The 24,455-nt window shown below is 44.6% G+C and overlaps 1 protein-coding gene across 2 annotated transcripts in view; it reads right to left on the bottom strand.

The window, feature by feature from the left end:
* The window catches only part of CRTC3 (CREB regulated transcription coactivator 3), a 172,948-nt gene that overhangs the window by 79,107 nt on the left and 69,386 nt on the right, over nt 1-24,455 (bottom strand). For both annotated transcript variants that reach the window (XM_077263614.1, XM_077263613.1), the window contains exon 3: nt 6,229-6,348. In XM_077263614.1, the coding sequence (XP_077119729.1) occupies nt 6,229-6,348 (120 nt within the window). The remainder of the gene's footprint in view (nt 1-6,228; nt 6,349-24,455) is intronic.

The raw sequence follows: 24,455 nt of genomic DNA, 5'->3' as shown, positions 1-24,455 counted from the left end.
GTACATGCTCAGTGATGACCAGTGCTGTGGAAATGAATCTGTGCTGTACTTTATGTACATGCTCAATGGTGACCAGTGCTGTGGAAATGAATCTGTGCTGCACTTTATGTACATGCTCAGTGATGACCAGTGCTGTGGAGATGAATCTGTGCTGTACTTTATGTACATGCTCAGTGATGACCAGTGCTGTGATGAATCTGTGCTGCACTTTATGTACATGCTCAGTGATGACCAGTGCTGTGGAGATGAATCTGTGCTGTACTTTATGTACATGCTCAGTGATGACCAGTGCTGTGATGAATCTGTGCTGCACTTTATGTACATGCTCAGTGATGACCAGTGCTGTGGAGATGAATCTGTGCTGCACTTTAGGTACATGCTCAGTGGAATCTAGTGCTGTGGAGATGAATCTGTGCTGTACTTTATGTACATGCTCAATGGTGACCAGTGCTGTGAAGATGAATCTGTGCTGTACTTTATGTACATGATCAGTAGTGACCAGTAGAGAAGAGCGAACATCGTCAGCTCCCTACGTATTCGGCAGGCTATAGCGCTTACCGAAGAAGCTGCATCAGGAACCCGGACACCTGGAGTGCTCCCAATGATCAGCTGGACGTCGCGGCTGTGTGACAGTCACAACACATGCATGGAAAGTCCAAACAAACAGTTTATTACCCAATAATAAAATAAAAATCTCCTGTATTTCCCACCAGGGGTCTGATCCCATTTTGGAGCTATATAAGTTAATAAAGCTACAAAACCTTTGCATGCACAGAGTGATTGCTGACCTCTCTTGCACTCGCCTCATTCACAATGAATAAAAGATGGATCCTGGCTCAGAGTCAGTCACAGGCTACGGCTAAAGCCATCACCAAGGAGACAAAGCAATAAATGTATTTATCAGCTAAAAAATAGTAGTGTTTTGGGCAGCAAAAGAATATACAGTTTGTCACCATACAAGTGATTTGCTTTAGCACTGCTACTTGTCAGTTTACATGCAAGCCAACATCAGAAAATTATAAAAAAAATTAATAAAAAATTGATAAAGTCAGGTTTTTGAATTTTTTTCCTTATCACAATTTGTATTACAAATTATATTTAGAACTCTTGCCAATATTCACACTGGCCACCAAACCTTTTTTTAGACTCTAATTTCGTGTGTCAGGAAACAACACCTGGATATTGGCCAAAATAGTCAGACCCCTGACCCCATCTTTTGTATTTAAGTATCTAGTGAGCGTGGACAAAGATCATTGTGAAGGGAAGGGGGGACACAGAGTCAACTGTGATATCACCAATTGTGAATGGTGGGTCCTGCTATCAGCTGTCTAAGGAGGTGTCACTGTCATTGTAATATTGTCTCTGATGATAAGGAGCCTGCTGAAAACTCTCCTTGAAAAGACAAGAAGAACAAGTCTAAAAAATCTCCACTGACAAAAAAAACCAACTGCCAATTCTAAAAAAAAAAACAAAAAACAAAACAAAACACAAAAACCTGATTTAAGCAATAAGTCCTTTTCTGATGAACGCTTTCCTGTAAAGATTTACAGATTTACCTCCATGACCTAGAGGTTTTGAATAAAGAACAAACGTCATGGTTGAATGCAATCACTTTGTTAATACTATTGTACGCGGAAAGACATAAAATGACCTACACATGTGAATGGGACGCTATATCCAATCAATATATCTATATTGGAAACGCTGCCAAATGTGATGACTACTAACTAGAGATAAGAGTACGTCTTGTTTACACTGTGGTCATCCTTTCAAGCTGTTCCATCGGGAGGTTGGGAAGAAAAGTCACACAAACAAGGCCATTCTACAGCTACTTGGAAGACTAAATTTTAACAGTGTTACATGTGTAATTATTATTTCCTTGCTTCCATCTTGAGCCTCAGACAGGTCATGATAACGTCTGGGCCTCTATCTGTAAATCTCAATTTCCCTTTTTTGTCTCCTGAATCCAATATGACATTACAGCAAGTACAAAATAAGTCAATTATGTTGCTACACCAAAAAATTGGTTACATCATAGAAAGGACTTTTCAGCATATAATCACTTCCATGAAATCTGCCTTCCCAGCTCCACGTTTCCAACAATAAGAGGGCACCACACTGGTGAGAGCAGCATCAGTTTGAGAGGCACTGATTTAAGGCATTAAATGTGCAGAATAGAGATGGGCGGACACCTGGATGTTCGGGTCTAGCCGAACAGTTACAAAAAGTTCAGGTTCGAGTTCAGGGTGGCCTGAACATCCAGTGTTTGCCACGCTGTCATGTGATTGCAGATCAGACAGCCGCGGTTCCCACGCTGTCAAAAGACAATGTGAGCCCGCAGCTATTATCGGAGGTATAAAGTTTACCTCCGGTGACTAGTGTCAGGTGATGGGACTACTGCTCCCATCAGCTGACACCTGCTGCCGCCAATAACAGCTAGAGTAGGCGGTGGCTGATGGGAGTATTCATCAGCTGGCACTGTAAATAATAAAAAAAAAAACGGCATGGGTTCCCCTGTATTTTTGATAACCAGCCAGGCAAAACTCATAGCTGGTGGCTTCAAACCTCACCTGTCTGCTTCAGCAAGGCTGATTATCAAGAATAGAGGGGTCCCCACTCCGATTCTTTCTATTATTGAAATAAGTAATTTAATAAAATTGCGTGGGGATATATATATATATATATATATATATATATATATATATATATATATATATATATATATATATATATATTTATATATTAATTAATTTTTTTTTTCTTTACAACCAGCCAAGCTAAAGCAAACAGCTGGGGACTGGTATTCTCAGGCTGGTAAGGGGCCATGGATATTGGCCCCCCACCCAGCCTAAAAGTACCAGCCTGCAGCCACCCTTAAAGGGAACCTGGCACCCCCCCAAGGCGTTTGAAACTAAAAGAGCCACCTTGTGCAGTAATGCTGCATTCTGACAAGGTGGCTTTTTTAGTTCTGGGTGCTGTAACTGCAAAAATAATCCGTTTTGTAATTTGTCAGAAAATACCTTTCTTCAGTCCTGGAGGCAGGCCTCCCCCCCCCCCCCCCCCCCCTGCTGCAGACGCCACACAGCCGTCACTCATGTCTTCTTGTCGCCGGGCGCCGCCTCCTGAGTGCTGTTTTGAAATGAGCCGGCGCCTGCGCTCTTTTGTCATGCCTTGGGCAGGCGCAGTGAGCGCTGCCCGTCTGTCCTCGTTTGCAGTCTAGCTGACTGCGCCTGTGCGGCCGCCCTGCCTGTGAATCCCAGCCCCGCAGTGTCTTCTGATTTATTCACATTGCGGGGCTGGGATTCACAGGCAGGGCGGCCGCACAGGCGCAGTCAGCTAGACTGCATATGAGGACAGACGGGCAGCGCTCACTGCGCCTGCCCAAGGCAGGAGAAAAGAGCGCAGGCGCCGGCTCATTTCAAAACAGCGGTGAAGAGGCGGCGCCCGGCGCCAAGAAGACTTGAGTGACGGCTGTGTGGAGTCTGCAGCAGGGGGGGAAAGGCCTGCCTCCAGGACTGAAGAAAGGTATTTTCTGACAAATTACAAAACGGATTATTTCTGCAGTTACAGCACCCAGAACTAAAAGAGCCACCTTGTCAGAATGCAGCATTACTGCTGCACAAGGTGGCTCTTTTAGTTTCAAACTCCTGGGGGGGGGGGGTGACAGGTTCCCTTTAAAAGGCATATCTATTAGATGCGCCAATTCTGGCATTTTGCCTAGCTCTTCCCACTTACCCTGTAGCTGTGGCACGTAGGGTTCATACTTTTCATAGGTGAAATCAACCCCACAAATATGAACCCCTCTTGCCACCGCTACAGTGCAAGTGGGAAGAGCCGAGCAAATAGATACGCCTTTAATGGGCAGTTGCTGGCTGCTATTTTAAGGTTGGGGTGGGGGGGGACGAAATATTCATGGCCCCTTACCAGCCTGAGAATACCAGCCCCCAGGTGTCTGCTTTAGCAAGGCTGGTTGTCAAAAATGAGGGGGACCCCTTGCCTTTTTTTTTTTAAAATAATTTATTTAAATAATTAAAAAATATGGCATGGGGACCCCTCTATTCTTGATAACCAGCCTTGCTGAAGCTGACAGCTGTGAGTGTATCCTGGCTGGTTATCAAAAATACAGGGAAACCCACCCGTTTTTGTTTTTTTTAATTACTTATTCACAGCACTGGCTGATGAATACTCCCATCAGCCACTCCTGCTCACACGGTTATTAGCGGCAGCTGATGGAAGCAGTAGTCCCATGAGCCGACACCAGTGACCGCAGGTGAACTTTATAGCTCCGATCACAGGTGTGCACGGGAACCGCGGCTGTCTGACCAGCAGTGATGATTTTACCGCAGATCAGAAGCAGTGCTTGCGGCGCTGTCATGCACATGCAACAAACACCCAGTGTTCGGGGGGCCAAACCAGAACTGTAACATGTACTTCCTGGTGAAGTCAGTGTTCAGTGTCCTAACAGTAGGTGTTCGGTACGGATGCCGAACTTTGCTGTTCGGGTTCACCCATCCCTAGTCTAGAGCTATTGTAGCCTTATTTAGGGCATCCGGTGGACTACTTAAAAAGGGACACAAAATCTAAAAATGATTGCCAAAACTTAACAAGAAATCTCAATTTCCTCGTTGTTTGCTAGTCTACAGCACTCTTTACATGACACTGAAATAGTTAGATTTGTACAAATTGTGGGAAGACCAGGGTTAACCTGCCGCTGATCATCTTCAATTGTTGATGCACTTAAGGCACCCCAACCAACAAGGGTCAAAGCTTAGCATATCTGTCCTACTGCACAAAGCACAGAGGCTTCTGCTGCAGCCAGTTATCTTGCAGCCAGACACAGGGCATGAGAGGGGAAGACATGGCTGATTTGCAGATAAGACTTCTTTTAACTGGCCTCCGGTTTAATTGGAATATGAAACAAAAAGGATAAAAACGGAGATTAAGTGCAGAATTGCTGGGATACTGTTTTCTATGTTTAGTGTTTTTTTTCCAGGTAGCCACAGACACGTGATTGTTGGATAGTCTGGCTACCAAAAAATTCCAACTAAAGGTACCTTCACACGAAGCGACGCTGCAGCGATAGCGACAACGATGTCGATCGCTGCAGCGTCGCTGTTTGGTCGCTGGAGAGCTGTCACACAGACCGCTCTCCAGCGATCAACTATGCCGAGGTCCCCTGGTAACCAGGGTAAACATCGGGTAACTAAGCGCAGGGCCGCGCTTAGTAACCCGATGTTTACCCTGGTTACCAGCGTAAAATCTAAAAAAAACAAACAGCACATACTTACATTCACGTCCCCCTGCGTCCACTTCCTGACTGACTGAGCGCCGTACAGTGAGAGCAGAGCGGTGACGTCACCGCTGTGCTGCTTTCACTTTCACTTTGCGGCGCTGAGTCAGAGGAGGAAGCAGACTGCAGGGGACGCAATGTGAGTATGTGCTGTTTGTTTTTTTTACATTTTACGCTAGTAACCAGGGTAAACATCGGGTAACTAAGCGCGGCCCTGCGCTTAGTAACCCGATGTTTACCCTGGTTACCAGTGTAAAATATCGCTGGTATCGTTGCTTTTGCTTTCAAACACAACGATACACAGCGATCGGACGACCAAATAAAGTTCTGGACTTTATTCAGCGACCAGCGACATCACAGCAGGATCCTGATCGCTGCTGCGTGTCAAACGAAACGATATCGCTAGCGAGGACGCTGCAACGTCACGGATCGCTAGCGATATCGTTATAATGTCGTTTCGTGTGAAGGTACCTTAAGCAAACATGTGAAGATCTATACAAACAAGATCTGCCATTCGATAGAAGCCTTCACAGTTTCCTTTAAATGCCAGGTTAATAATAAGAGTTAAAAAAATGATGAAAAACAGACTATCCAGACAGAGAGGAAGGCTGTAGACTTGCGTAAAAATATATTAATATATAGTTTTATAGGAGGGAATGAAACCTTTACAACCAAATCAAAATGTAGAGGAAACCTGTAAAACCTAAGCACAACTGCAACACCACAGAGGATATGAAGCAGAAAGCCCAGAGCCGTGTCCTAATGGGATAAGTGCTCGCTGCTGGACGAGGCGCTCTAATGAGCTGGATTCCGGGCGAGACTTCACTGTTTACATGAAGGGCTGCGGCCTCCGAAGGGGAGACACTAGACAGTCACCACAGGAACGCCAGCGCTACCGCCAGCCTCTCGCTGCCCTTTTCAGAAACCTTAAAGGATATTTGTCGTCCATGCTTCTCTACGGGTCTGTGTAGAGGGGAATGCTGGCGATTACGGGAAACCCTTTGCACCAGCCCATGGTGCCTCATACCTCGCATGTTATCTGTTGGGTGAAAGGAAGCCTGTAAAGAAAGAAAAAGAGGTGTCAGGAGTAGTGCTAAACAAGGTGCACCAAGTATTCACATTAATATTAAATGCTCCTCTGCGTTCTGTCTCATTTCACTGTCAAAGCAGCTTCCATGCCTTCCCCAGCTACAAGTAAAGGGAATCTGGGCCTTCTTATGTGAGAACAGTACAATGCAGAGACAGAGACCCTGATTCTAGCGATGTGTCACTTACAGAGCGGCTTGCTGTAGTTTTGATAAAATCATCAGGAGATTACCATTAAAGGACTAGTAAACATGCTGCCAGGTAGTCCTGAGCTCTGAATAACTCTGTCCCCATCACCGATTGGCAGTTTTCTGCCTATGCACAGTGTACATATAAAGCTGCCAATCCATGATGTAGGTGGGGTTACAAAGAGCTCAACATTCAGAGTTCTGCAGCAGAGCAAATAGTGATTTTATCAAAACTGCAGAAGGTAGCCCAGTAAGTTCTACATTCCTGAAATGATGCTGTTCACAGATGCAGTAGCAAAACCCTGGTGACAGATTTCCTTTCAAAGGAGTATTCTCACAACAATATCTAAATATACAGTACTTTACCGGAAATTACATACAGTGTTAGGTCACGTGTTTAACGTCCAGGATCACGCGGATCAAAAGAAAAATTTGCAGCCCCCCAATCCTACCATTGTTTTGAAACTGTAGTTGTTATAGCTACAGGCTGAGCAGGCACAGATTCATTCTGAGGTAAAAGCAGGTTTACAATATGTAGTAGGCGCACTTACACCGTCCTGACAGCAGGGGGCCAACGTGGCTATTACCTCAGGAGAGGGTGACCGTCACCCACTGGGCTCACTTCTATCACCCGCACACATTTAGGAGTTATAATCCGAAGCCGCACTAGGTTTCTGCACGGCCATGTACACAGTCAAACGGCCGCTGCTGGCCGGTTATCCATTTTATGCTCTACTGCCTCCGCGCTTTCTTTCTAATTGCAATAAGGGCTTCTAATACTACATGAGATGGGTGGAATGTTTTGAATAGCTGTGTTACTGACATTTCATAGAAGTTCAGGGAGTTCATGGGTAATGTAGTTTTACCAGTTAGAGCAACAGTCACATGGCAGGCTGTGGTGGACCGCCTAATGCTGGTTCTGCACAGCAAAACGCCAGACCATACAGTAACCATGGATAGTGGCGTTTATTAAGGTGGTCTAAGTTTGGGAAAAAGCTTGATATTTGGAATACCCCTTTAAGTAACAAGTCAACATAATCTAGAACTCTTCATTGTGCGATTTCTCTCCATCATCCTTGATCCTGCACAAGGGATGAGATTTGTAACTTATAAAAAAAATGTAGGAAACCGAGCAATTCATCCTACGTGTAAAAAAAACCCCTTAAAAAAGGGTATTCATCACGATTAGGAGTTACACTCTATCCATAGGAGAGGGAAGAACTTCCGGATCCCTGGTGGGGTACGACCACTGGGACATCCAACGATCCCGAGAATGGGGGTCCGACCGGCACAGATGGTGGTAATATGAAAATGAGTGGAAGCGCACACGTCCTCTGCCCGATTCAGATGGAGCTCTTCAGAGACCCATTCTGGACATCGGTGGGGACTGATCAGTAATTTATTCCTTCCCTATCCTATGGGTATGGTGGTACATACGGTTTATTAGAGTAAAAAACAACAATTCTTCACATATGAAAATCTTACATTCAGATATTTTTCTATAAATTTTTCAATATACTATGAGGAAGCGTAATGTACTCCTAGAAAACCACTGTCCCAACATTATCTCAAGAAGAACATGACCATCTATAATGGAGGAACTGAAAAGCAGATGATAGGCCTCCGGATGGGCTTCTCTGTTCCAGGAGGCCTACTAATTAATGGGAGCAGTTGCATCTAGACTGTGGTTTCTACATATAACACAACTAAGGGCGCAGTAAGTCGGCCTCATTACTCGCCTGAGGATCGCACCACAATCCTTGGACTGGCTGTTGGCTCTTCTGACAGAAATACATGGCATCATGCTCAAGTCAGGAGAGCCGTCAGCCAGTCCGAGCATTGCGATGCCACCGTTGTCGGTGTTCTATGGCCGTCTGACAGCGCATTTAGTCTGTGCATTGCAATTATCCACAGGAAATTATAATATAGCAGAACTTTCTTGTACTTTAAGAATAAACAAAAGTGGGATTGGCTTGTGGCCTTAGGTGACACAGGGAAATTATAAGAACACACAAATGTAGCAGTGTAAAGCGCATAAGAGGAACAGGTAACGAAAAGTGGCTTTTTTTCTTAAAGAAATTTACCTGGATTAGACGTTATTTGTCATTCTATTATTTGTTGCAATCTAAAAATATTGAATTTACCAATATTTAGCACTTTACAACTTTTGATGGAGGGCTGCAGATCTTAAAATCATTAGATTTTTGTTATTTCATGGCTGGAGTGGCAGCACTAATGCAAGTTCCCTGACCCCAATATTACACTAACCAGATGCAGTGGTCTTCACTTTGCGGCACCGCTCTGGTCCCGCGCTGCCATCCTGTGACTGCAGCTCCTGACCGACCGGAAGGCAGTGGTGACACTCACAAGCTCTCAGTGTAAGGCTACGGGAATCTTGTTCTGGCTCCCATAGATTTGCATTGAGAAGTGACTAGAGAGATCCAGGAGATCACAAAACACAAAAGACAACTGCAGCCGCTCAGAGAACAGAAGAGGACGGCGGCTGCTAAGTTATTTCCAAAGGGTAGGGAAGTTACATTAGTGGCACCACTCCCGTTGTGAAATTGAAAAAACAAACAGTTCCGAAGTGGTGCTATAAATGGAAAAAATAATAAAGCATCAGAACACGAAAATAAGAACATTGGTAAATTATATAATCTACATCTTCAAGAAACTAGCTTCTTTCTACAGTGATCACTTTCCCCTTCTGAATTCATTACACAAAAAAAACCTGTTCTGTTCCATCTGTAAGCTCATCCACCAGCACAGCCAGGTGTCCGGTTACATAGCCTACGGAAAAGGTAAGGGGGAGCAAAATAAGTAAACAGAGAGAGAGAGAGATAGAAAGTCTTCTACCTCACCCCCAGAGCTGGAGTTACTGCTACCCTGCTCAGTATTGCTGTATTTCTTCCATGCTGCGGATTCTGTCTATGTGGAATGAAAAGAATACCTATGGGTGCTTTGCAAGGGAGAGATCATAGCGGCTGGTCTTCTCCCACCGACTTAGGGTCAATTGCAAATTAACAGAACGTCTGCAGAAATGAAAAATGCAGGATTCCAGAAATAGTGTTATTCTTCATGTACACAGAACAGCTTATTCCGAATAATTGCTTGCAAATACAGATACCCTTTAAAGTTAGGGAATGGGATAAAATTGTAATCTCCCAATGAGCTAAAAATCATGAAATAACCAAAAATAATACCCAAAAATGTGCTGACGAGCAGCTTGACTATATACGGTACATAAAAGTGCCCCACATTCATTCTGAATAGGTCTGCTTAGGAGACAGAGCGGAATGCAAGTTTTCACATGAAACCTGTTGGGTATGTTTCTATGAAACTTTCTGCTACAGACTTTCACAAAGAAATTTGCAAGAAAATCCACACAAAAAAATGTCACAGCAAAAAATCTGTACAGAAATCCACAGCAGCAAAAACTTCCATGGATCCCATCACAGAAATGTGGAGGTCTTCCTGACCATGTCACCTTGCGTAATTCAAGCATGTCTACTGAGAATTCAGGAAAGCTCCTTCATATGCCGCCATTGTAATACCAGTAGGATCTTCTGCCCATGCAAAGACGAGACATATATGTTCTGTGACAACGGAACGGCTTCAGATTTTGCAACAAAATGGAGTGAAACGCTTCATAATCTGCACATGACCCCACGCATTTCAAGTGTGAAATCTGCAGGTCTATTCATCTGCTTCCTATATTATCATCCAATGATTTATTCTCCATTGAACCATTAATTAAATGATTACGTTTCTATAAGTTTCATTTTTTAAAGAAGGCGCAATTTTCGTTTTAAGGAATCAATCATGAAAATGCCGTCCCATCTGCAGGCGGAGCAGAGTAGAATAACATATGGAGGAAACAATCAGTATAACCTGTGTTTTCAGCATTTAATCCTATGCTCCATGTAGTAATTTATGAACAGTGAGCGATCCTATCAGTGACTGACCGCTATCCCTGTATGCACATGTATACAAATACAGGAAAGAAATATATCTTGGTACCGTGTTAGCCAGTAGATAGAAAAATATTTAGAATTGAGAGTCCTAAAAGGTATCAACCACTGAGGACTCTCAAATCTAAATATTTTTCATGTATACAAAGACAGCTGTTAAAGGGTTAGTAGTTTACTTTTAGCAATTCACAAAATGCAAAGTTAAAGGGAATCTGTCACCCCAAAAATGGCTTATAAACTAAGGCCACCGGCATCAGGGGCTTATCTACAGCATTCTGGAATGCTGTAGACAAGCCCCCGATGTAACCTAAAAGATTAGAAAAACAGGTTAGATTATACTCACCCAGGGGCGGTCCCGCTGCGGTCCGGGGCCTCCTATCTTCATACGATGACGTCCTCTTCTGGTCTTCACGCTGCAGCTCCGGCGCAGGCGTACTTTATTTGCCCTGTTGAGGGCAGAGCAAAGTACTGCAGTGCGCAGGCGCCGGAAAAGGTCAGAGAGGCCCGTCGCCTGCGCACTGCAGTACTTTGCTCAGCCCTCAACAGGAGCCGCGACAAGAAGAGGACGTGATCGTATGAAGATGGGAGGCGCCAGACCCGGACCGCGACGCCCATCGGATGGAACCACAGCGGGACCGCCCCTGGGTGAGTATAATATAACCTCTTTTTCTTCTCTTTCAGGATACATCAGGGGCTTATCTACAGCATTACAGAATGCTGTAGATAAGCCCCTGATGCCGGTGGCCTTAGTTTATAGGCCATTTTTGGGGTGACAGATTCCCTTTAAAGAACAAAAAAAGAAATGACAGCAGTGTGTTAGCCAAAGTGCTAAAGTGGTACAATACTGAGTGTCGAATCTGCAGGAAACATTGAAGGGATACCATGTCCACCACCACCAACCAGAGCCCTGATCTCAACATACAATCTATATGTGAAACATGAAGAGACAGAAGGAATGGCACAAGCCTACATCCACAGATCTGTGGTTAGTTCTCCAAGATGTTTGGAACAACCGATCTGCTGAGTTCCTTCATAAACTGTGTACAAGTGTTCTTAGAAGAATTACATAGTTACATAGTTATTAAGGTTGAAGGAAGACTATAAGTCCATCTAGTTCAACCCATAGCCTAACCTAACATGCCCTAACATGTTGATTCAGGGGAAGGCAAAAAAAACCCATGTGGTAAGAGTAAGCTCCATCATGGGGAAAAAAATTCCTTCCCGACCCCACATACGGCAATCAGACTAGTTCCCTGGATCAACGCCTTATCAAGGAATCTAATATATATACCCTGTAATATTATACTTTTCCAGAAAGGTATCCAGTCCCCTCTTAAATTGAAGCAATGAATCACTCATTACAACATCATACGACAGAGTTCCATAGTCTCACTGCTCTTACAGTAAAGAATCCGCGTCTGTTATTATGCTTAAACCTTCTTTCCTCCAGGCGTAGAGGATGCCCCCTTGTCCCTGTCTCAGGTCTATGATTAAAAAGATCATCAGAAAGGTCTTTGTACTGTCCCCTCATATATTTATACATTAACATAAGATCACCCCTTAGTCTTCGTTTTTCCAAACTAAATAGCCCCAAGTGTAGTAACCTATCTTGGTATTGCAGACCCCCCAGTCCTCTAATAACCTTGGTCGCTCTTCTCTGCACCCGCTCCAGTTCAGCTATGTCTTTCTTATACACCGGAGACCAGAACTGTGCACAGTATTCTAAGTGTGGTCGCACTAGTGACTTGTATAGAGGTAAAATTATGTTCTCCTCATGAGCATCAATTGATGCGGTTTTGAAGGCAAAAGGTGGCCATACCAAATAGATATATATAATCTTTAGTTGATTCACCTTGCATTTTATTAAGTAATAATAAACTATAAGAACTTAATTTTTTTAATGGATTCTTACTTTTAGGCAGGCGTAGAAGAAGTGCTGCAAAGTATTGCACAGAACTATATATAGAGATCAGAAAAAAAAAAAGCAAAATCATGAATGACTCTAGAAAACTTTCGGTAAATGACAATCCCTTAATACAGCGGTGGAGAATGTCCAGCCTGCGGCCCATTTTTTGCGCGCGTGATATGTTAGATGCTGTCTCTCTTTACGGCGTTTACTTTATGCGCTCTACTCTCCTTATCAGCCCCTAAACCACCTTCTGCAGGTGTCAGACAGGCTGCGGTGATCAAATTACCTCCCACCTCCAGGGGTCAGTATATCTCAGGCTGTGCTCAGCGCATATGGGACACGGGCCGAGGTAGGCAGCGCATATGGGACACGGGCCGAGGTAGGCAGCGCATATGGGACACGGGCCGAGGTAGGCAGCGCATATGGGACACGGGCCGAGGTAGGCAGCGCATATGGGACACGGGCCGAGGTAGGCAGCGCATATGGGACACGGGCCGAGGTAGGCAGCGCATATGGGACACGGGCCGAGGTAGGCAGCGCATATGGGACACGGGCCGAGGTAGGCAGCGCATATGGGACACAGGCCGAGGTAGGCAGCGCATATGGGACACGGGCCGAGGTAGGCAGCGCATATGGGACACGGGCCGAGGTAGGCAGCGCATATGGGACACGGGCCGAGGTAGGCAGCGCATATGGGACACGGGCCGAGGTAGGCAGCGCATATGGGACACGGGCCGAGGTAGGCAGCGCATATGGGACACGGGCCGAGGTAGGCAGCGCATATGGGACACGGGCCGAGGTAGGCAGCGCATATGGGACACGGGCCGAGGTAGGCAGCGCATATGGGACACGGGCCGAGGTAGGCAGCGCATATGGGACACGGGCCGAGGTAGGCAGCGCATATGGGACACGGGCCGAGGTAGGCAGCGCATATGGGACACGGGCCGAGGTAGGCAGCGCATATGGGACACGGGCCGAGGTAGGCAGCGCATATGGGACACGGGCCGAGGTAGGCAGCGCATATGGGACACGGGCCGAGGTAGGCAGCGCATATGGGACACGGGCCGAGGTAGGCAGCGCATATGGGACACGGGCCGAGGTAGGCAGCGCATATGGGACACGGGCCGAGGTAGGCAGCGCATATGGGACACGGGCCGAGGTAGGCAGCGCATATGGGACACGGGCCGAGGTAGGCAGCGCATATGGGACACAGGCCGAGGTAGGCAGCGCATATGGGACACGGGCCGAGGTAGGCAGCGCATATGGGACACGGGCCGAGGTAGGCAGCGCATATGGGACACGGGCCGAGGTAGGCAGCGCATATGGGACACGGGCCGAGGTAGGCAGCGCATATGGGACACGGGCCGAGGTAGGCAGCGCATATGGGACACGGGCCGAGGTAGGCAGCGCATATGGGACACGGGCCGAGGTAGGCAGCGCATATGGGACACAGGCCGAAATACATGCTTGTGTTTATAATGTCTAGGTACAGAGGCAAGTAAACGTTTGGGAACCCCTGGTCAAAATTACCGTTCTTGTGAACAGTTAAGCAAGTTGAAGATGAAATGATCTCTAAAAGGCCTAAAGTTAAAGATTATAGAATTCCTTTGTATAGAGACATATGTGACTGCTCTACAAGTGATCGGAATCGTTGCAGGACATTATGGATTCTGGCAGATAGGTGAGGGATACGGTGGTTTATTATTTTTTCTTTATTTCAGGTGACATCGGCAATTAGGCGATAAGGTGATTATATGGCTTTTTTTTTTTTTTTACAGGAGACAAAGGGCTTCAGGAATTGTGTAAGGTGAGTATACACTTTTTTTTTTTTATGTCAATATTTCTTTATTTTAACTTTTATTTCTTACTTTGAGCACAGGCGCCGGCTGATGACTACGCCCACTGTTATCAGTGTCAGCAGGTGTCATCATCCGACACCGGTGACCTGCAGTAATCTTTTTACCACGGGTCACAGCCACATCTGCGGGGGTCACGTTGACATCTGACAGTGTGACCCCTCAGTGCACTGACCAACAGTAATGATCTTACCGGCGGTAACGCTACCGCCAATCAGAACTGCCACGCCAGTGGTTCACGCGCGGACACACAGATGATAGCGTGGGAAACACCCGATATGAAAAACGTAAGCAAACACTCAGCAAATCCACAAATATTTTTACACCTATGCTTTTGCTGCGGATTTGACAGACTCAGTTGACGTTAATGGGTGAAAAATGCTGCAGAAATGCACCAAGAATTGACATGCTGCAGAAAAGAATGCACTGCAAATACTCAAGGAAATTTACTGATCAAGTGCACAACACTTCAGGAATATCATTGAATTAGCTGGCATAAGAATTCCATAGTGTTTTTGGCCCATTTCCGTGTGGATAAACCGCCACGAAAATGAATAAAAAATGCACTGTGTGCACATAGTCTAACAGGCTAATTATGGTCTGAAATCTTGGTTAAAGTTATTGGAGCACAAGTCTCCAAGGATGCTCAAAACTTTTGCTTTGGCCAATTTTGCTTTTTGCAATTTTTAAAATGTAAAAAAGACCTTTTTTTTTGCCTAAAATACAAAGGAAATGTGTCATCTTTAACTTTAAGCCTTTTAGAGATCGTTTCATCTGCATCTTGCTTAACTGTTCACAATAACAGTAATGTTGACCAGGGGTGCCCAAACTTTTAACATTCCACTGCATACATGTATGTATTCCCATCTCCAAGATGCTATCCCCAATGTGTAGTAGGTGTAATATGTATACCGTAATATTAAGAAATATCTCCAATTAGAAATGTAGTAGAGTTCTGATAAGTTTGTGGCCATGTACAGGGCATTGCAGTAGCTTAGGTATTCATGGGTACGACCACTCATTTAGTGACCATTAGTTAGATGTTAGTGGTCAAAACAATGGATACCAATGTGCTGCACAAGGGGTAAGCGACATAGTTAATCAGGAGAACTATACTACATTTCTAACTGGAGGTATTTGCTAATATTATTATTATTACACCCACTACATATTTACTACATAATGGAATAGTATCTTGGAGATGGGAATACCCTTTTAATTATTTACAGTTTCCTATGTCACAGAATTGCAATAGATCTGTAAAAATTAGATGCTTTACTGTGGCTTTGTATGACATCAGATTTTGTTGGTGCACCCGTAGACATGGATGGGCAAGTTTCATCCAATTTATGGAAGAAATTAGTACATGCGTGGATTTATTTTATTTTATTTTTTTACGACATGATCGCTGAAGAACACCAGTCATCTGCACTGCCCCACTGAGTAACATTGGCCCAAGTGCTGTCTGTTTTAATGGACACACAACATTCAGACCGAAAATATGGTTGTGTGAACAAGACCTAAGAGATATGACCTGTCTTTCTGCTAATAAGAACAGAATATTACAACTGATTTGATTACGGTAGATCTACAGGTCCTTCTCAAAAAATTAGCATATAGTGTTAAATTTCATTATTTACCATAATGTAATGATTACAATTAAACTTTCATATATTATAGATTCATTATCCACCAACTGAAATTTGTCAGGTCTTTTATTGTTTTAATACTGATGATTTTGGCATACAACTCCTGATAACCCAAAAAACCTGTCTCAATAAATTAGCATATCAAGAAAAGGTTCTCTAAACCAGAGGTCCCCAACCTTTTTTGCACCAGGGACCGGCTTTAAGCAAGACCAGTTTTCCATGGCCCGGTGGGGGTGGGGCAGGGGCGGGGCTTTGGTCATATGGGGGTGGGGTTATGGAGGGATGGAGCTTAGTGCATACTTATCATATAATTATGACATTTATAATGAGAATGTGATTCAACTTACCATAGGTTCAGAATGAGTGGGAGCACCATGCTTGTTTCCCTGGTGCTTTGCACCATTATTGCCCCATAGCTGTGCCATATAGTGCTCTGCACCATTATTGCCCCATAGCTGTGCCATACAGTGCTCTGCACCGTTTATTATTGCCCCATAGCTGTGCCATACAGTGCTCTGCACCGTTCATAATTGCCCCATAGCTGTGCCATATAGTGCTCTGCACCGTTCATAATTGCCCCATAGCTGTGCCATATAGTGCTCTGCACCGTTCATAATTGCCCCATAGCTGTGCCATACAGTGCTCTGCACCATTATTGCCCCATAGCTGTGCCATATAGTGCTCTGCACCATTATTGCCCCATAGCTGTGCCATATAGTGCTCTGCACCATTGCCCCATAGCTGTGCCATACAGTGCTCTGCACCATTATTGCCCCATAGCTGTGCCATATAGTGCTCTGCACCATTATTGCCCCATAGCTGTGCCATATAGTGCTCTGCACCATTATTGCCCCATAGCTGTGCCATACAGTGCTCTGCACCATTGCCCCATAGCTGTGCCATATAGTGCTCTGCACCATTATTGCCCCATAGCTGTGCCATATAGTGCTCTGCACCATTGCCCCATAGCTGTGCCATACAGTGCTCTGCACCATTATTGCCCCATAGCTGTGCCATATAGTGCTCTGCACCATTATTGCCCCATAGCTGTGCCATATAGTGCTCTGCACCATTATTGCCCCATAGCTGTGCCATACAGTGCTCTGCACCATTGCCCCATAGCTGTGCCATATAGTGCTCTGCACCATTGCCCCATAGCTGTGCCATACAGTGCTCTGCACCATTGCCCCATAGCTGTGCCGTATAGTGCTCTGCACCATTATTGCCCCATAGCTGTGCCATATAGTGCTCTGCACCATTATTGCCCCATAGCTGTGCCATACAGTGCTCTGCACCATTGCCCCATAGCTGTGCCATATAGTGCTCTGCACCATTATTGCCCCATAGCTGTGCCATACAGTGCTCTGCACCATTATTGCCCCATAGCTGTGCCATACAGTGCTCTGCACCATTACTGCCCCATAGCTGTGCCATACAGTGCTCTGCACCATTATTGCCCCATAGCTGTGCCATATAGTGCTCTGCACCATTATTGCCCCATAGCTGTGCCATACAGTGCTCTGCACCATTGCCCCATAGCTGTGCCATATAGTGCTCTGCACCATTGCCCCATAGCTGTGCCATACAGTGCTCTGCACCATTGCCCCATAGCTGTGCCATATAGTGCTCTGCACCATTATTGCCCCATAGCTGTGCCATATAGTGCTCTGCACCATTATTGCCCCATAGCTGTGCCATACAGTGCTCTGCACCATTGACCCATAGCTGTGCCATATAGTGCTCTGCACCATTATTGCCCCATAGCTGTGCCATACAGTGCTCTGCACCATTATTGCCCCATAGCTGTGCCATACAGTGCTCTGCACCATTACTGCCCCATAGCTGTGCCATACAGTGCTCTGCACCATTATTGCCCCATAGCTGTGCCATATAGTGCTCTGCACCATTATTGCCCCATAGCTGTGCCATACAGTGCTCTGCACCATTGCCCCATAGCTGTGCCATATAGTGCTCTGCACCATTATTGCCCCATAGCTGTGCCATACAGTGCTCTGCACCATTATTGCCCCATAGCTGTGCCATATAGTGCTCTGCACCATTATTGCCCCATAGCTGTGCCATATAGTGCTCTGCACCGTCCATTATTGCCCCATAGCTGTGCTGCTGCTGCTGCAATAAAAATAATAAAACACATACTCACCTGTCTTGCTTGCAGCTCCTCGGCGCCATCTTCCCGGCGTCTCTCTGCACTGACTGATCAGGCAGAGGGCGGCGCGCACACTATATGCGTCATCGCGCCCTCTGCCTGCAGTCAGTGAGGAGAGACGCCGGGAAGATGGAGACAGCGCCCGGCGTGTGGAACGAGGACACGTAAATATGCGATACTTACCTGCTCCCGGCGTCCCGCTCCTTCCCCCGGACAGCTGGTCTTCGGTGCCGCAGCCTCTTCCTCTGTCAGCGGTCACCGGCACCGCTGATTAGAGAAATGAATTATGCGGCTCCGCCCCTATGGGAGGTGGAGCCGCCTATTCATTTCTCTAATGAGCGGTCCCACGTGACCGCTGAACAGGGGCGCCGCGGACCGGCTGAAAAACCCCAACGGCCCGGTCCTGGTCCGCGGACCGGCGGTTGGGGACCTCTGCTCTAAACGACCTATTACCCTAATCTTCTGAATCAACTAATTAACTCTAAACACATGCAAAAGATACCTGAGGCTTTTAAAAACTCCCTGCCTGGTTCATTACTCAAAACCCCCATCATGGGTAAGACTAGCGACCTGACAGATGTCAAGAAGGCCATCATTGACACCCTCAAGCAAGAGGGTAAGACCCAGAAAGAAATTTCTCAACAAATAGGCTGTTCCCAGAGTGCTGTATCAAGGCACCTCAATGGTAAGTCTGTTGGAAGGAAACAATGTGGCAGAAAACGCTGTACAACGAGAAGAGGTGACCGGACCCTGAGGAAGATTGTGGAGAAGGACCGATTCCAGACCTTGGGGAACCTGAGGAAGCAGTGGACTGAGTCTGGTGTGGAAACATCCAGAGCCACCGTGCACAGGCGTGTGCAGGAAATGGGCTACAGGTGCCGCATTCCCCAGGTAAAGCCACTTTTGAACCATAAACAGCGGCAGAAGCGCCTGACCTGGGCTACAGAGAAGCAGCACTGGACTGTTGCTAAGTGGTCCCAAGTACTTTTTTCTGATGAAAGCAAATTTTGCATGTCATTCGGAAATCAAGGTGCCAGAGTCTGGAGGAAGACTGGGGAGAAGGAAATGCCAAAATGCCTGAAGTCCAGTGTCAAGTACCCACAGTCAGTGATGGTGTGGGGTGCCATGTCAGCTGCTGGTGTTGGTCCACTGTGTTTCATCAAGGGCAGGGTCAATGCAGCTAGCTATCAGGAGATTTTGGAGCACTTCATGCTTCCATCGGCTGAAATGCTTTATGGAGATGAAGATTTCATTTTTCAGCACGACCTGGCACCTGCTCACAGTGCCAAAACCACTGGTAAATGGTTTACTGACCATGGTATTACTGTGCTCAATTGGCCTGCCAACTCTCCTGACCTGAACCCCATAGAGAATTTGTGGGATATTGTGAAGAGAAAGTTGAGAGATGCAAGACCCAACACTCTGGATGAGCTTAAGGCCGCTATTGAAGCATCCTGGGCCTCCATAACATCCCAGCAGTGTCACAGGCTGATTGCCTCCATGCCACGCCGCATTGAAGCAGTCATTTCTGCCAAAGGATTCCCGACCAAGTATTGAGTGCATAACTGAACATTATTATTTGATGGTTTTTTTGTTTGTTATTAAAAAACACTTTTATTTGATTGGACGGGTGAAATATGCTAATTTATTGAGACAGGTTATTTTGGTTTTCAGGAGTTGTATGCCAAAATCATCAGTATTAAAACAATAAAAGACCTGACAAATTTCAGTTGGTGGATAATGAATCTATAATATATGAAAATTTAATTGTAATCATTACATTATGGTAAATAATGAAATTTAACACTATATGCTAATTTTTTGAGAAGGACATGTATATAAATAAGCCTTTACATGGATCATCCCCCGCATGTCACATATTGGTAATGATTCACATTCCAAAACGTCAGTAGAACAACTTTCCAAGTGACCTCTCCTAGGTTACAAAGCTCTAGGATGATCTCGTGAAAAACAGCCACAACTGCCTATATCTACAGAGATCAAAGTAAGAGATTTCAAATGTGGATCATTTTTGTGCATGACAAGCATATTCCTTATACAGGTATGCAACGTTCTTATACACATTGCTTATCACAGTGTTGACAAAAAATGTTGTGGTGAGGTTAAAAGGGGTTGCCTACTTTTGAGGATTTTCTTTTCTTTACGTAGCTGCATGTATTTTGGGCTAAAAAATTAATTTTTGCTATTGGGTTTCATTTCCAATTTTGCATTATTTGACTTCTACAGGCTTTTTATTTCTCTGTACGGTCAACTATATTTGTGGCCATAAATCAGCTGAGAGGTGCTCAGAAAAAGCCAGGTTACTAAGTCTCCTGTTGGACTGTCAGAACGAGCTCACTGAAATTCTCAGAGGCCCGCACGTTCTCGCTATTGCAGCTTTCCTCGCACACTGACCAGGACTTCTGCCCATGCAATGACTGCTGGTGGAGGGGTATGTGACTGTCAGACCATCAGCCTCCTCCAATAGAAAAGCAGCTTTCCCATACGAAGTAAAAGCAAAAATTGGGCAAAATTTGTGCGGAAACCCAACTGAATTTTTTTCTTGTTTGTCAAAATCCATGCATTAAAGAAAAAAAAAATTGGTCCCCAAAAGTGACCAACCCACTTCCATGCCAGTTTCCAAAAAAATGGAACATTATGTAACAAGGTGTCTTCACATAACATGTCAAAAAACACGAACAAGAAATAGATGATTTAATTGGTTCCTATAGCGAACATGATTAGAATTAACCATTATACTTGATCTGATGCCCAAGAAGGCAGCTGTGGGGTTACGAGTCCACACGGTGCAGTTCTTTAGCGGCTTTCCTGCATTTTAAATAAAAACCACAGGTGGTAGCAGGAAAACCTACTTCAACATGGCACCTGCCCCTTGGGAAAGCAAAGGAAAAATCCACGCGAAACGCGTGTTGGGGTTTGGAACTACCCAGTTGTCTTTACTCTCCTTTGATTAAATATGTAACTTCTGCATACAACATTGCTGTCAGCCACTAAAATACAAATGATCTTTATAATCTAATTTAGCACTTGGCATTTTTTTTATGTTGATCAGTTTTGTATATAAAAAGAAGGGAAGGAGAATAAAATAGTAGATAATGAATCTATATATTGACCCGTAGGTGTATTAACCAGGATTTTCCAAACTCTGGGGACAGGAAGTAAATACACAAAATAGTAAGCAACAATAATAAGCAGCAAATATTTAAAGCTAAAAGTAACAACTACACATATAGAACAGGATTTGCGAAGCTGTGCTTAAAATTGCTATATTAAAATTGCACGCTGAAAAGAGGAGTTAGTTACATACTGTTTAGCGTGCGGACTCTTGAGACTGAAGAGAGCCGGCAACAAACGGCACAGGTAACTCTATCCGGATGGTAGTAAGTAGATTATTTCCTTGGTTGATAAGCACCGATGTGCAAAGATATTAGTTCCTTTGGCGTACTGTCCCGGCCGGTGACAGCCGCCCGTGCAGGGAAAAAAATATACCTATGAATGCGCGCTCGAGAAACGTTGCAGCTGACAGGACCTTCGGAGTATTCGGGTCACGTGACCAAAGCGTCACGTGGTGCCCCAGCTTGAAGGTACGGAGCACTGCAGGAGCCAGGTTTTCTGGCTCCTGCAGTGCTCCGTACCTTCAAGCTGGGGCACCACGTGACGCTTTGGTCACGTGACCCGAATACTCCGAAGGTCCTGTCAGCTGCAACGTTTCTCGAGCGCGCATTCATAGGTATATTTTTTTCCCTGCACGGGCGGCTGTCACCGGCCGGCACAGTACGCCAAAGGAACTAATATCTTTGCACATCGGTGCTTATCAACCAAGGAAATAATCTACTTACTACCATCCGGATAGAGTTACCTGTGCCGTTTGTTGCCGGCTCTCTTCAGTCTCAAGAGTCCGCACGCTAAACAGTATGTAACTAACTCCTCTTTTCAGCGTGCAATTTTAATATAGCAATTTTAAGCACAGCTTCGCAAATCCTGTTCTATATGTGTAGTTGTTACTTTTAGCTTTAAATATTTGCTGCTTATTATTGTTGCTTACTATTTTGTGTATTTACTTCCTGTCCCCAGAGTTTGGAAAATCCTGGTTAATACACCTACGGGTCAATATACAGATTCATTATCTACTATTTTATTCTCCTTCCCTTCTTTTTCTAAAGGTAAATAGCCATGCAATCTTATTTATGCATTGTCTAGCGCAGGTATTTATATATACATATATTCTGATATATATTATATATTTTATATTTATTAGTTCAATCCCTTGCCCCTTTATGGTTTAGGGGCCATACCAGCTGCTATTAATGCACTTCATCTTCTTTCTTCTTTTTTCATTAGCGCCGCTACACCATTTATCCATACAGTTTTGTATATAGTTAACATTTATATCAAACTACTTACTGTATGTTCACTGATTTTCTGAACATTACCCTGTTGGAAGTAACTAAATTACTGTGTGTTGTTGTCCATTTGTCCTTTTTTGCAACAGTTCCCAAATATTTTTGTCATTTTTTTGGGTTAAATAAAAATTACAACTTTTTAAACCTATATACGCCGCATGTTCTACTCTTTTAAATTCAAGATGACGAAGTAGGTTTTCCTGCCACCACCTCAAACTTTGGTCTTGATCACATTTCAGTAATTGAAACCAAAACCAGGAGTGGATCCTACAGAAAATAACTATAATAGAAAGATGCGTGGCTCTTCAGTGTTTAGGAGCTACTCTTGGTTTTGGCTTACCCATCCAAGCAAGAATACTTATGTGTGAATAAGGCCTTACAACTGCATTAGGAGGGGACTACATGGAGGGCAGAAGGACACAATCAAGGACAATCTCAGATGAGGATAGTAATGAGTTCTTAGGCCTTTCTCCTGTATTATTATGGTTACTGCAGCCCACACATTTCTTGCTTGTAAGTTTTACTGGTAAATAGTGAAGGTCCAAGACTGGATCTTATGCAAAGTGCAGGATCTAAAACCTGTTCTCATGATTCTCGTCCAGACCATAGGAACAAACACAGGAACATTCACATCATAATATGTTTGATAAGCTTGGAAAGGAAGGAAATGTTGGAATTAAACACCATGAGACCCCTGCTCTGAGCACAGGTGCAAACAATCCAATCCTGTGCAGATCTCAGTGGGACAAGACATCAAAGATCCCGTGAAGAACCCTGAAGTGGATGGCTGCAGAATGGAAATGCCTCGTAAAATGTATTTCAGCTGAGGATTTCCTTTGCTTACACTGCAGGACAGCCCTTGTTCGTATCTTGGTGTGAGCTCACAGCTACACATCAACACACCAGCATTAGGCCTTGTTCACACATTTGTGAGCTTTTTCACATTCGCCTGCAAGAAACGGCCCATATTTCATCAGTGCATTCATTTTTCATCAGTTTTGTCATCTGCGTGTCATTTCTTCCGTATGGAGTAGAGGGGGAAAAAAACAAACAAACAAAAAAAAAACTTGGCTGCTTCCAAAGCTCCGACTTGCGAAAAAAGGACACGCGAAAAAAGGACACTTGGATGTTACCTGTGTGCTGTCCATTTATTTTTTTACTGACCCCTTCAGTGGATGTGGGTTCTCATAGCAGTATACTGGGATTGTTCAAGTGTTTCCATGCTACGAGAATTGAGCAAAAAGGTTTGTGCCGCCCTTTGCCCTAACATGGCATCCAGTCCGGCTCGCCATGATAACCGAACCAGAGCAGTCTTTATTTCTGCTGGCAGCATCCTGGTACCTCTGGCATTTACTAAGTCCCACAAAATCATGGTGTTGGTTCCACTCTTGATTTTGACTTACAAACACTGAACATACAGATGCGAGAATGTGGCCTAATGCCATCTGACTTCACTTTTTACTAATATGGGAGGAAAAACTTAGATAAAAAGAATTTTGATTAAAGTCAGTTTTTTTGTTCAAGAAGAAAAAAAAAATCACAACCGGACTTGCAAATGAGCCCTTAGCTGGAGTCTGAAAAATCATCCCATTCACATCCGTATTATTCAGCACAATGACAGTTATTACATATTAAATTAAAATTTATATGAGGCTAAACACAGGTCCCTATGATATCAATTGCAATAATTGTTAAAAACAAAGTCATACAATTGTGTCTGCAGATCCTTTTGTATGCACCCACTGAGTTTAAATGGGCAAATCTAATCTGAAAAACAGAAGAGACTAGTGCATGCTGCAATCTGGGTCAGGCACACGGCCCCAGAGGAAAAACCTCACCTGTACTAGCCCATAGAATAACATTGGTTCCAGTGCTGTCTGTATGCCATCAGTTTTTAAATGGGTACCCTTGTCTG

This window comes from Ranitomeya variabilis, chromosome 5 (assembly GCF_051348905.1).
Source record: "Ranitomeya variabilis isolate aRanVar5 chromosome 5, aRanVar5.hap1, whole genome shotgun sequence".
In the NCBI taxonomy this organism is placed as follows: Eukaryota; Metazoa; Chordata; class Amphibia; order Anura; family Dendrobatidae; genus Ranitomeya; species Ranitomeya variabilis.
This window is presented reverse-complemented; position numbering and strand designations above follow the sequence as displayed.